Below are 12842 nucleotides of genomic sequence, written 5' to 3' on the forward strand. Positions count from 1 at the left end.
ATTTTTTTATTCTGTCAGAAAGGCAATGTACGAACGGATCACCATGTCGAATTGATAGAGGGTTGAAAAAGCATAATCAAGATAGCTTTAACCATGCAATAATATGTATGTAGCGTTTCTGTCGTGACACAGAGACGTGTTAGAACTGGTGTACTCAAAACCACTCGCGATGCTTTGGAACCTTAGCTATAATGCACTCGCTGTTATTATTAACATTAATACCTTTTTTTAATTTTGTTTTCTGTAAACTATCATGCATTAGTCTCTTTCAGTAGTTCCCTCGCTTTGCCTCTGTGCCGTCGATCGGTTGATAATAAATGGGTGCATGTTAATGAACCTGTTTCCTTCTGAGTCATTTTCGTATTGACCTTCGGCAACTCATCATTGCTTAATCCTGTCTCATATATGGGGTCAATCTTTTCAACCAATCTAATAATCAAGCATCTTATTGAAAAACGCTATTTTACCTTTCCAAACATCTGTCAGCATAAGCAGAAGCCTTCCCCTAACCGGCCTAATAAAAAGGATAATTTTAATCTCTATCGTCGACGTTTTTATTGCTCTAGGTACAATACCTAGAGCGGCAGCATTTGCCTTTTGCCAGTGGAGGGGCACCGTTCTGACATGGGTTAAACATCAAGTAGAATGTTATCATACTGCAACGATGTCTGTTGGTAGCCCCCGTGCCGTCATCGCCATCAGCGCAACATGGAGCGCCGCCGCTGTCACTGCCGCCATGATCATCGCCATCATCATTACAGTCATTACCACAATCGTTATAACAGGAACGCTTTGGCTGGCCATCATTTAATTCTACTATTATTGTTAGCAGGTCGGCTGACGTCCAAGAAAAAGGCGTATTGTTGCTGGTCCGCACTCGCCAGATTGCCTCTCCACCACTGATGAGCCTCGTTCCGCCGCTGTTCCTGTTGTTATCACTGTTACAAATAATCTACAACCATCATTCTACTGCAATCGAATAGTATCCCCGTATCGCTCGCAGGAGGACGGTTAAAGCAACGGAGAAGTCAGACGTACGTGGCTATATCCGGAGGACTGGTATGGTAGTGACTCGGTCAAACGTACTGAAGCTAATTTCGAAAACGTATGCCCTCGCTGGTTGCTCGTTACCGTGTATTTATGTATCTACGCCGCTAATAGTACGTGGTGTTCTATTTTTCTGGATTCAAGAAGGAAGATCATCTTTGTTGAAGTAAGCGAGCGGACTGTATGCCTTTTGTATTGCTTTTTGCATTCATATGCAATAACGGCGTACCGTTCAATGTTGGCATTCGGTGAATAATCTCATACGTCTACTCAGTGTGTGGTACGGACCGCTGAACTTTGGGAATCCTAATTATTTAGTCATCTAGGTTTTTCTCGTTTAAGCGGCCCTTTGTCAGAGACAAGGATCGATTTGGAAACGAACGACGAAAGGTCGAAGCGGAGAGGATCTAGCGAGACGAAGAAGGTAAAGCAAACAGGTGGCTCCCTCTTTCGTCAAGTTGCTTCGTCTGACGGCAATCATATAATCATAACAAGAGCAAAACCAGCAGTAGTGTCAGTGAGGAGACGGCGCACTCCCGCGTTCGAAGCTAGTCATATCTCATACAGTACCGTCAACATGTCATCAGCTGTAAGTTCATATTGAAGTGTATGACTCATATTTGTGTTTGACAGTGAGCCTGAGCGAAAGGCAAATTGTTTCTGTTTATAACGCACATGCAAATCGGCCACAGTGAAATGCTGCTGAAACCGTAAATTCACAGTATTAGAATTATGTGATATTTGCTCGAAGGCTCATGAAGCAATCATATATGGTATTTGTTAACGACGTTGTATCGTAGAGCTTTGTCATGCACTATCTATGCTTAACGTTGTCTCATGTCTCATTGAATACGGTCCGAATGGACGATGCAGGTAATCCAGAAACGGGAACGATCACAGGGATGAAAACCACTGATATCTGTTGCGAAGCTCATAACCAGTTTAATTTGCTGATCTTGAAAAGTGATTTACGCAAAATATTACCTGCCGTTTCTCTTTGGCAACGTGTGTGAACGGTGGCTATTGAAAGGTCGCGCTTGAAGTACTGCTAAAGCCGTGGGACAAAATATCGTTTGAAACAGTTAAAGAAAAAAAAATACACTTATTGCAAAATTTGCATTATCAATAGAGTTAGCAGAAAACAAGATGCAGGAATGTCTGTTGTCATCATGGGTCCTAGCAGAGGCGGTGAAGACAGTTCGATAACATCCGGAAGATAGGCCCGACTCGAAATGGGTGTCCCCAGTCAGAACTGGGTCAGACTGCTGATGTGCTATTGACTTGACGAAAGGGAGAACTACTGTATTTAAGAAGATATCGGCTTACGACATTAGTTCCAATTGACGAGCGCAGCTGTGATAATTGATGCGAGCGCTAGAACACAGTAAAGATAATTCCCAATTTCAAATTTAACTTGTCATTAGCGAAAATGCTAAAAAGTAAACATGAATTTCACACGGGTCTACTCATGGGGGACGAAATCAAGGGTGTCGTTTTTTATAATTGGTAATTGTGTCTGAGCACAATTATTCGTATAAATTTTCTTAAAAAAATAACAACAGCGAAATGAAGCACTCAAATACATTTAAGCAAAATTTAAGTTCGCCTAAACGTATAATCAAAGTCTCTTACTTGACTGAATAACCGAACGATTGTTAACTGCTTCCTAACTCAGTTGCCTCAAACACCGGCAATGGTTATCCTCGTTACTTATCGATTCTATTGAGTTTTAGCCATACAAAGCTTACCGCTGTCAAACTAATTGGCTTACTTTTTTTCATTATACCCCTAAGATCACCTAAGCAATTTCCTAACTTCAGTAGAACGTTTTAGTTTTCCTTGTTTAGTTACAACACATATCGTTGTTATTATAATGTACCTAGTTAGTCCTTAGAATATATGTATTCAACGCTCGATGACCTTGACGCATGCTGGACAAGCTAAATGCTCTATTTGACATGGCGTAGTCATAAAGTAACTGTCCAGAGCATTTGTATAGCATTCGGTACACAATAAACTATCCTTAGATGCAATACGCAGTCTATTAGGTCAAGGCAAAATCTTTCTTTTTAATCGAGATTGAGTCTTCTGCTCGAGCTTGATGCGTATTTATTAATAGCTACACAGACAAACTATTGCACCTTCTTTCGCACCCTATATCTCAAAAAGCACATCAGAGTACCTATAGAGTACTTTTCCATCGTTGATAGAGAAGAATACAGTATCTCGTTTGACGTCTTTGGTCAATCCAAAAAATAGAGTTAACGCTGACCAAATGTTAAGGGTGCAATTATAATGACGACGATAACAATCATGATGATGCTGATCATGGGCTTCGTGAAATGCAATTATTTCATAGAAACTGTCATTATGTGATCGAACGTTATGTTGTACCTCAAGTTAACAACAATTATATTATCTCCATATTATATATAGCTTCCAGAGATGTGATATAAACGTTGTTTTGTAGTTTGTGCAGTGGCTTTGCCTAAAATGAAAACACCTTGAACAATCTAATGTAGTCACATTTCTATAAATATGTAAACAGCTATTCGCACCCCTCGCATTGCACATTTTTTTCAAATACGCAGTTGCCATTTTTGTCGCAAACCATAGCAATCAGCTATAATTTTAATTAGACGTGTATTTTTCGCGTTACGCAGTTGTTCTGTCAGACCGTTTATGAACCACATGCTCACAAGGTTGTCAATAACCGCTGCTCTTCGCAGCAAAGACCACCAACGAAACCCCATCAATCCAGAGAGTACCGGTTATTAAATCGGCCAAGGGTCGTATTATTTTAGCTCATGAGGCGTTATCCTCTCTGAGGTGGTCCTAAATAAAGCTGCCTGTGGCTTTAACTATCGGCGCATCCAGCAAAGACTCCCTTCAGACGGATTGTGATGCTACCAGTTTACAAATTAGACGGAATCAGTTGTTTTGGTATACATCGGCTTTCCCTTTTACTGGAATTGCTGTTTAGCCCTGTTAAGCTCGACTTTTAAACGAAGCTTAACGTGAAGAATAACTCTATGCAATTACTAAGCTTTATAGTCGCATTTTTAATTGTGGCAATTTTGAGCTGATTCTTACAATAGAAATCTTCAACACACCGCGTGCCTTTTAGAAACTGGAAAGGTATCACGAAGAAGTATGGAAGAGGAGACGTCCATTCTCCTCAATATTCCGACACCACCCTGTTTGGATCAATTTGACTTGCTGCCCTGCATCTTTTCTTGACATACGTCTCAACCTATTCATCGCGTCCGTTCAGAAGACCCGTGATATTGTAATTATTTATACTGCCCTCAAATTAAAAATACTGTTGCTTGAAAGTGCTCGTCATCTCCCTAATTGTGAAATCAAAGAGCCCCGTCTGAAGTTTAAAGTCTGACCGGCCATTGCTTACAATTGAATTACTTCAGAATTGATGTAGAAATATACAGACACAGATTGCTACAGCTAAACGTATGAGTTGAAATGCGTGCATTTATTTAGAGCAATACGCCTATCTTACGAGATACATACCATTTAATGTGTCTCAAGCTAAAAACGCTATTCAATTGCACAGAACTGCAATCGTTTCTGGATACCGAAGTATTTGCGTTTACGGAACATTCTGAATAGCGCACATAGGGTAAAAGGTACTCATGCTATTAGTTTTTCTACGCTTAATGAATGTCTATTAATTATGCAATATTGTTTGGTGTTATGTTTTTCGTAAAGGCCAATCTATGAACTAGCAGGTATTGACAGATATTATACCGATCCAAGTTCGATCCGAGCTGATCATGTGAAAATTGTTTACAGGAATCTGAAATTCGCCTTCATACTCGTAGGTTGCGTTTCGAAGGTGAAAGTTATAGATGTTCAGCTCTTAATTTTGAACTTGCCAGAGCTAGGTGGAAAAATTGACATACGACCATATCTTACACGACAGGTGGAGTTATAAATAGGTGAAACGCTAGCACCAATCACCTATGTCGCGTGGCTAATGAAAGTACAATGATACGGAAAGTGTCGCATGGAACTCAGCATAGAGGGCGCCTCAATCAATGATGGCATGTAAATAGTTTAATGGGTAAACTGTATGAGGCCTTGAGTGATTCTTTTTTGCGAAACTGGCTACAGAGTTACGCTTAGCAAGACGTGAGACTTACAGCAAAATGTGATGTATCTAAAATATGTCTATTGGCAGTTTCCGTTAATCTGACAGTGGGATTCGTTTTTGACTTCGGACGAGTTGACATCGACCGATGGCTCATCGACAAGAACCAACTCGAAAAGGTCAATCAAAAACGGAATAAAGAATTAAGCTGATGAGTTAAAAAAAAAAGATGAGATTCGGACCATCATGATGCGAACGTTGTACTGGACGAAATCCATCACGGACTGATGAATGACCCATTCATGCCCAATTCAGCCTTTCAGCGACAGATTTTCGCGATGCGTCACAGGTGCATTATGGTAGGCAAGCCATCGTCATCATCTAAAGCAACTATTCAGCTCCCAATGGGTTTTAAGTGAACTTTTATGGGGTGATTCAAAGTAGCCGTTTTAGCGCATCAAGGTATTCTCATTGATTAATGCCAGTCCATTTAGCTTCCGTATTAATAGACGTCTAATTATTGGAACAGAAGTGAGTTTAGACAGAGGAGCAAGCCAGTTTCAATTTTCCACAGTCATCTCAACCAACACATTTATATTTCCTTGAATATTTATGTTATCATTTCATAATTACGCGTTTAACTACTATGCTCTTAGGCCATTTCCTTCTGTGAACTCCTGAATTCACAAAGCGATAAATCGCGAATTAACGGGACGTCCGCTATCTTGTTTCTATGGCTTGACGTTTCTATAATACATACATGTGGCTGCGCTCTATGCCACTTCAGCGTGAAACGGTCAGAATGTAAAGGCATATGAGTTACCTTTAGTTGTATGTGTTTGTATTTGCCGCCGTAGTCGCAGCTGTTCGTTTTCTTTCAACTACTGAACAGTTATGATTTGGATGGTGGCTTGGTATAGTTATGAGACTATCATTGGACAGTTATATCAGAAGTGGCGAGGCTCGACAAGGCATAGCCAAGCGTATGCGGAATCGTATGAAAGTATACATGAATAAATTAGTATCAATAATACTTACTAAGCTGTTAGTGGTTCGGGTTAGTAACCACTGAGGAAAACAATCGATTCTCATTGTTCAGCCATTAAAGCATTTTCAGGGTATCTGATAATGCTCAATACTTGGAATGATTCGATTGATGGCTTATCGAGCTGGCGATCTGCTTTAAACCGCGTGCAATGGCAGAAAATTTCGATATATTACAGCCTAATATTGCATTCGACCCGTTGCAACGCTGCCAAGTTATCACTAATACTGGCAGAGGAAGACGATGTCCTTGATGTGTGTAGCTATTGCGCCAGTGAGGTCATGTTTTCAAGCTTTTTCGTCCGAATGTTCACCTATCACAACACTGGGTCCTCCGTAGCAGTCAATAAACAACGAGGTCTGCTGAGAGCAAGCTACATAAGTTCTACCAGCATAATCATAACAACACGATGGATTCTTCCTACTGTTCGTTGCTTTTTTAAAAACATTTATCTACTCGTTCCCATAAAATAAAATATGGCGACTGGAATTAGTCATGTTTAATAATGTAAAACGACTTTTATTGCCAAAGCTTTTCGCTTGACATCAATAATCGAGTATACTGATTTCTGTCGTAGACGACAGATGGAAGAACACAGATGTAGAACAAACATGCATTCAAAGCTTAACTTGAGTGAGGTTCAAAAAAAGCATATCTGCTGCTGATTAAAGGGCAGCGTGTCGAAGTGCGATTGTTTTTTTACTTAATTCATCGTAATTAATGACACAACAGAATATTCGTTTATTAATTATATGCCTATGTGTATCGCAAAATATTGTTTGATATACGTCTGGGCTATGCTTACTGGGACACGTCATGTCGAAAGAACACTTTTCTAGAGAAAGAAGAGAGCTCAACATGACAAAGCAACCTACATGTTCCCTGTTGTTTATATAAAAACGAGCATAAACCGCAAGTCAGTATCATTAACATCCATCACTTCTTCATCAGTACAACAGACACAATTTTTTTTTACTACGAACTTGAAGTTCCTACATTTGGATAAACCGTCCACTATCTTTAGCCCGCCTAAGAACTAGCTCACTTCATTATGAATGTATACGAGCCAATCAATGCTGAAGAAAGATGTATTTGTAAGCTCTGAATAGAACAAGTTTATCATAGGTATCGTGTTTTATCATGTAATGCTTCACATGTACAGAGTATTTTTCAGGAATTATTATCCGTGTATAATTTACTGCTCATGCGGACAGTCCTGACAAAAAAACGTTCTTTGTTGCAAGGTATCGAACAGAATCATCATTGTAGATTTTGTTTGCTAGCATCATGGCAAGCTTAAAAATAGATCGGGTAACATTTATAATTGTTTTATTCAAATATAAGTCACAGTATGCGTTTGAAGAATGTATGTACATTTTTAATAGATAGATTTTCCTGTATGGTATGCATTTTCAAAAAGCGTATAATATAATTAACGGCCGTTGTGCTGTTGGCCCTGGTAGCGAATAGTCGAAGTGTTATACGGTAACACAAATGAATGAGCGCATTTTTATTGTTTAACGTCGTAAGTGGTTCCGATAGTAACTTCTAAAAAAGGACTACTTACCTTCTTACTTTTTCAAGATGGGTTTTCGATTTATCAGAGACTTTACTTGCGGAATAGGAATAAACCCTACGGTTCTTGGTAACCTCTTTATTTAGTGAAATCTAGACAATGATAAGTTTAGCGTTAGCCGGACGTTTCATAAGATGCTTAATGGCAATAAATGTGCGGTATGGAGCTGCACTTTCATAGACCTGAACGGGTCAAGCAACGTGCTATATTCAATAGCACTCGAGAAAGCAATCCGCAACGCAGGATGGGTTTCTGCGTGTCCGGAACGGTGTCCTTTGTATGAAACGTACTTACAATGTGAATATTCCAAACAACAAGTGCCATTGTACGAACTGCATTTGTGACATAACATAGAAACCCGGAACTTATATCTTTTAGTACTAATAAGGGCTGAATTTCGCTGAAATACTCATATCAAATTAACGATTCGTAGTACTTACAAACATTTTCTATATTAACGAATTATACTATCGCGTTTCTTACATATTTGATTTCAGATGAAAGTCCAAGTAACACTCCTCGTTTTGTGTTCAACATTCTCCTTTGGACTGTGTAGTGAGTAGTACTTTAAAACTTCTCTTTCACTTTACAAGTGTCACATATATTTTCAAACAAGTGAGATACATTTGTTATTTGGGCCATCACTTGGTATATACAAGGAGATAGCCCAAATAACAGATAAGCTTATGTAAAAGCAACAGTGCGCTTCTCCATAGGGCTAGCGATTCGCGTCTAGTGACCCAGAATAAGCTGATATTCATTGTTTGAGGTCTTAAGTTCTGGCGCGGAAAATTTAACGTCCATATATTGCAGCTTCTCCTCTGTACCCCCATACCTATTTGATCTACTGCTTCGCATAGAGCCTTTATACCTGTCCGACGAAGTTGTTCCAGTCAGACATATGGAACAGATTGAATAAAACTGTATCTATATTATACAAGGTTCGAAGCCTCAATATACTACCATTTGCAATGAAGTCACTCAGATAGTCAGAGTTCATTCAAAAGAAGTTGAGATATATTTTCAAAAAACAATTATTTACGCATAGCCTCTCCGCTGTAACTCACTTGATATTTGTGCTTAATTACTTTCCGCACAACTGTTAAAGGAGTCTCATTGCAAGATTTATGCAGTGATGAATCCAAGCGACAGGACTATTCGGAGACGGTGCTTGATAGCCTACGAGAAACATTAAAAAGGGAAGAACCCTTTAGAATGGAGGACGATATACGAAAGGTAGGTGAGAGGAAATGAAATTGAAGCTTGGTCATCTATATCAACTATGAATATTTAGGTTGCAAAGAATGTTGCCGTTTGAGTAACCACGTTTACGCGTTGGTTTTGCTCAATCTCTCGTAAGCAAATACAGGCCTTTGTGCAATAACTGCAATCCACAAAGAAAAGAAGATTAAGACGTACGTGTGCATAATTCACTAGTATGGCTTACAGACCGCACCGGAAGCCTGAGACTGTAAAGTTTCTAGGTCTAATCCCGGAGGGTCTACACGAATCAATGCGGTCTTATTTTTACATATGTGTTACATATGTGTCATGTCGAATTCAAGCTCTATATTAACATGAAAATTCACACTGAAATTGTGAACGAGGTTTTTTTTACAACTTAATTATCACCGTGATATATATAAATTGTTCCCTTTGTTGTCTATGTTCCAGTTCTTCCGTCTTTACAATGGAAAAATCTACAATCTCCATCAGTTTGTACTGCGTCATCCATCCCAAATCTTGTGTGACAAGAAAGAAGAGCAGGCTAACATGATCATGTTGCTCGCTTTCAACACTACAAAGGTATGCTAATTTAAGAAAATAATATTCTCGCATGCCATTAAGTCTTGTTTACTTGTAGAGGTAGGTAATCAAGAAAATGCTGACGCAGAATTAGGCATAAATGAAGAGGCACAATTACGAGTCAAGTTAGGCTCATGATCAGATGTTTCGTTATACTACGAGAGAATAGAATTAAATATGTGGCCAGAAGAAGAGAATTCTCGTTCAGGCTTAAACAGATTTATTTGTATGGATTCGACTCCTAGAACTTGATCTTTGCCGAAAAATGATTCCGATATTTTTATCTTGTTGAATCCTCAGGTACATTACACGTGGAATGTAGCGGGGATTAACGGAATGTCAGGAGGTTTTTGGACTTTCGCCAATCGTATTACTACAGAAATAAAGCTCTCTGCTCCACTTAATCAGAATAAAGCCGTATCGTTTACCGTAAGTACAATGTTATGATTGATTCGTCATAACCTATAAATGACCCGACTGTTCCCAATAAAATTATTTTTGAATCATATGCTCGTAAACGTGGGCCTGACCAAACCGAGGAAAATGGTTTTTCGTGATTGGTTTCATTTTTACTCTATGGAATTATCAACTTCTTATTAACAACCCAACGACTCATTCTGTTCCGCTAGATTCAGCTTATTAGCAGATTATTTGACCAGTAGAGCACCGCCCAACGGCCCATGCGTCTATTTTAACTTAGGCGAACTAAAGAGAATCTTGATCGCATTTGTGTTGCTTTTGATCACACTTAATTGAGTTGATACACATTGTGAAACAACGAATGCTTCAAACAGTTAAAAGTAGAACTAGTGTCATCAAGTAGGTTCGAATACCATTCCAATGCAGAATTACGTACACTCAACCGTCTCGAATGAATTTCAATTTTAGGTAGATTCGGTCCGATTAACGGAGTTGGATGGTATCTGGGTGAAAGTGGATGGTGTACAGCCATTTGCGTGGATTGCATCTCAAATCGGTAACCTCGGAACCATGATTTCCCGAGGCACACTTAAGACTTTCTTGCAAAACAATCTTCGAATAATCTTCAACCAAGTCTTCAGTACATACGAAGTCTAAAAGAATTTCGACGAATCCACCTTCGCATCGGACCCTGATGATTGGCCAACAAAGAAGCTGATCTCAGACAGATGTTACTGCTGCTGTAGTATCATATCAGGTTGAAAGAAAGAAGAGGTCGCTGCTTCGGTCTTGCAAGTGACCCATAAGTACCATAGAATTTTTGTGAATATTTTTTTTTTTTAATATTTTGAAGCAAAGCTTCCCGTTTGGATTAGATGAAGAAATTTAAACATAAGGAATGTGCACAGACGTATTTATAAAATAACTACAACGGTGAAACGAAGGTGGTCACACCTGTTACTTACACGTTCCTGAGCAAACAGCATAGTAAGCAGTCTAGGCTGCTGAATTGACTTGCCGGTACCATAAAAAAAACATAAATCTGATATGTTGTACAATGGAAAGACTCTCTTGTTCGTAAAATCGCCGATCTATCACGTTTTATTCTAGCAGTGTTACGCAGTTACGTGGATGGATATGGTAGCGTATGTTCTTTGAAGGAATCCTTGTGATAGTATAGTGGGTATCATGTTGGCTGCTAAACTTGCTACTAAACACACGTAATGCTTTAAATTCGCATTTCGTCGTAGACATTGTTTCGAGTTGGCATCTATCCGTCTGATGGAGAACCTAAAGGCGGTATCGGACGTAAAAATCGAAACATTTAGGTTCCTTGAAGAATTATTATACACAGTCAAACGGAACAAAAAATGTGGTTAAGATCTGTCACTGCAGTAGCACACGCTGGAATCTACAGCTATTTATACGATACCGCTACGATATAGTAGTTTAGTTTAGGAAATGTATTTTATCCTGACTCTTGCAATAATAATTACTGTTTATTGTAGGCGAAGACAACAAGTGCAGCTCTTTGGCCGTTACGAACAGCTACACCTTACACTGAAAAGGGCCAAGCAGTGTGATAGACCAAAAACAGATGGACAGAAAATACTGTTTCTCCTAGAAACTGCTTTAAAGTTTATGCATTTGTTGTACAGCTTACGAGTAGGCTGGCATCCTTTTAAGCGGATAATTTTCTATTTTTTCGTCGTCTCCATTTTATTTGTCAGTTACGGGGAACCAAAGTTTAAGTGAATCCTTTTTGTTGCAAAAAATATTTGTATTAAACGGAGAGCCTGCTTGTGAGTTGCATCTGTATTAAACTTAGCGAATGCAGTTAATTTTATGCTAATACTAATTATAATAATTATACCTGTAAAAATAGTAAGAACAATAAACGATCGAAGTGCGTGCTAATGGCGAAATTCTATTCGTGTATTTCAACGTTACGTCTCAGCTAAACCACTGAGAGAAAACAATCGCATCAATCAGCAAAAAAGTTAATATTTTTTTGTGTCTCACGGAATATAGTCTGACAAATGTATTAAACGAAAATTTGTGTTAGTAAATAAAGGTGGCAACTTACATACCTTGTTTTAGAATGCTATGATTATCTCAGGAGTTGGTTTATATAATACATTGATATATTGGTCACTTATAGTTCTAAACGGCTATATCCTTATCATGTGCGTACTTCATGGCATGCTTCTTGATATCCTTTTTTGTAGCTTCTCAGATGAAAGACTTCGTCCGTGCCACTTCGAGCATCGCTTTGTGTCAGTTCTGCTAACTAAAGTGTTCTTGTTATTTATAATAAACTTAGCGTACCAGATTAGGCTGACTGAGCAACTTTTCTTTTCGTGGCTTTAGTTCTTTGTAGGGATAACGGAAGAGCATACTGTATGATGTGAATAGAAGCCGTGCTAAAACATAACTTGCTTTCTTGAGTTCATAAAGGACCCACATTATGATGTCTATTGTAATCAACTTTAAATACTTTTTTTTTTTGTAAGCAACCAACATATGAACAATTAACAAAATCAAATCATGTAACAGATTTTCGTAAAAAGAAATAAAGGATCTTGTTTATTTCCTCTGGCTGGAAACAGCTAGGTCTTTACGGAGAACGAACTTTTGGATTATTATCAATTCGCCTAAGAGACATCTTCCATAAATGCCCTAATAGGTGAAAATTAGTAAAACCATGCCTTAGTTCGTGCTAATACGTAATGTGAGGAATAAGCTTGTGGTTAGAAATCGACAATATATCGACAAGCGGCCAGGGCTTTTACGCCTCAACTGTGTCCGAACTAGCAGTCGTTTATTATCTACATTTTTGA

The 12842-nt window shown here is 38.7% G+C and overlaps 1 protein-coding gene across 2 annotated transcripts; it reads left to right on the forward strand.

The window, feature by feature from the left end:
• Nucleotides 1-554: 554 nt before the first annotated feature.
• Nucleotides 555-12087, forward strand: LOC111270615 (uncharacterized). 2 transcript variants are annotated; one of them, XM_022850922.2, is made up of 6 exons: nucleotides 555-1636; nucleotides 8274-8331; nucleotides 8885-9012; nucleotides 9451-9582; nucleotides 9883-10011; nucleotides 10471-12087. In XM_022850922.2, exons 1-6 carry the CDS (start codon nucleotides 1625-1627, stop codon nucleotides 10657-10659), a joined length of 648 nt encoding a protein of 215 aa, XP_022706657.1. In that variant the 5' UTR covers nucleotides 555-1624; the 3' UTR covers nucleotides 10660-12087. The 2 variants fall into 2 exon arrangements, with proteins under 2 accessions (XP_022706657.1, XP_022706656.1); XM_022850921.2 differs by lacking the exon at nucleotides 555-1636 and adding an exon at nucleotides 5337-5514.
• The last annotated feature ends 755 nt before the right edge of the window (nucleotides 12088-12842 follow it).

Source organism: Varroa jacobsoni, unplaced genomic scaffold (genome assembly GCF_002532875.2).
Source record: "Varroa jacobsoni isolate VJ856 unplaced genomic scaffold, vjacob_1.0 contig00015, whole genome shotgun sequence".
Taxonomy (NCBI): Eukaryota; Metazoa; Arthropoda; class Arachnida; order Mesostigmata; family Varroidae; genus Varroa; species Varroa jacobsoni.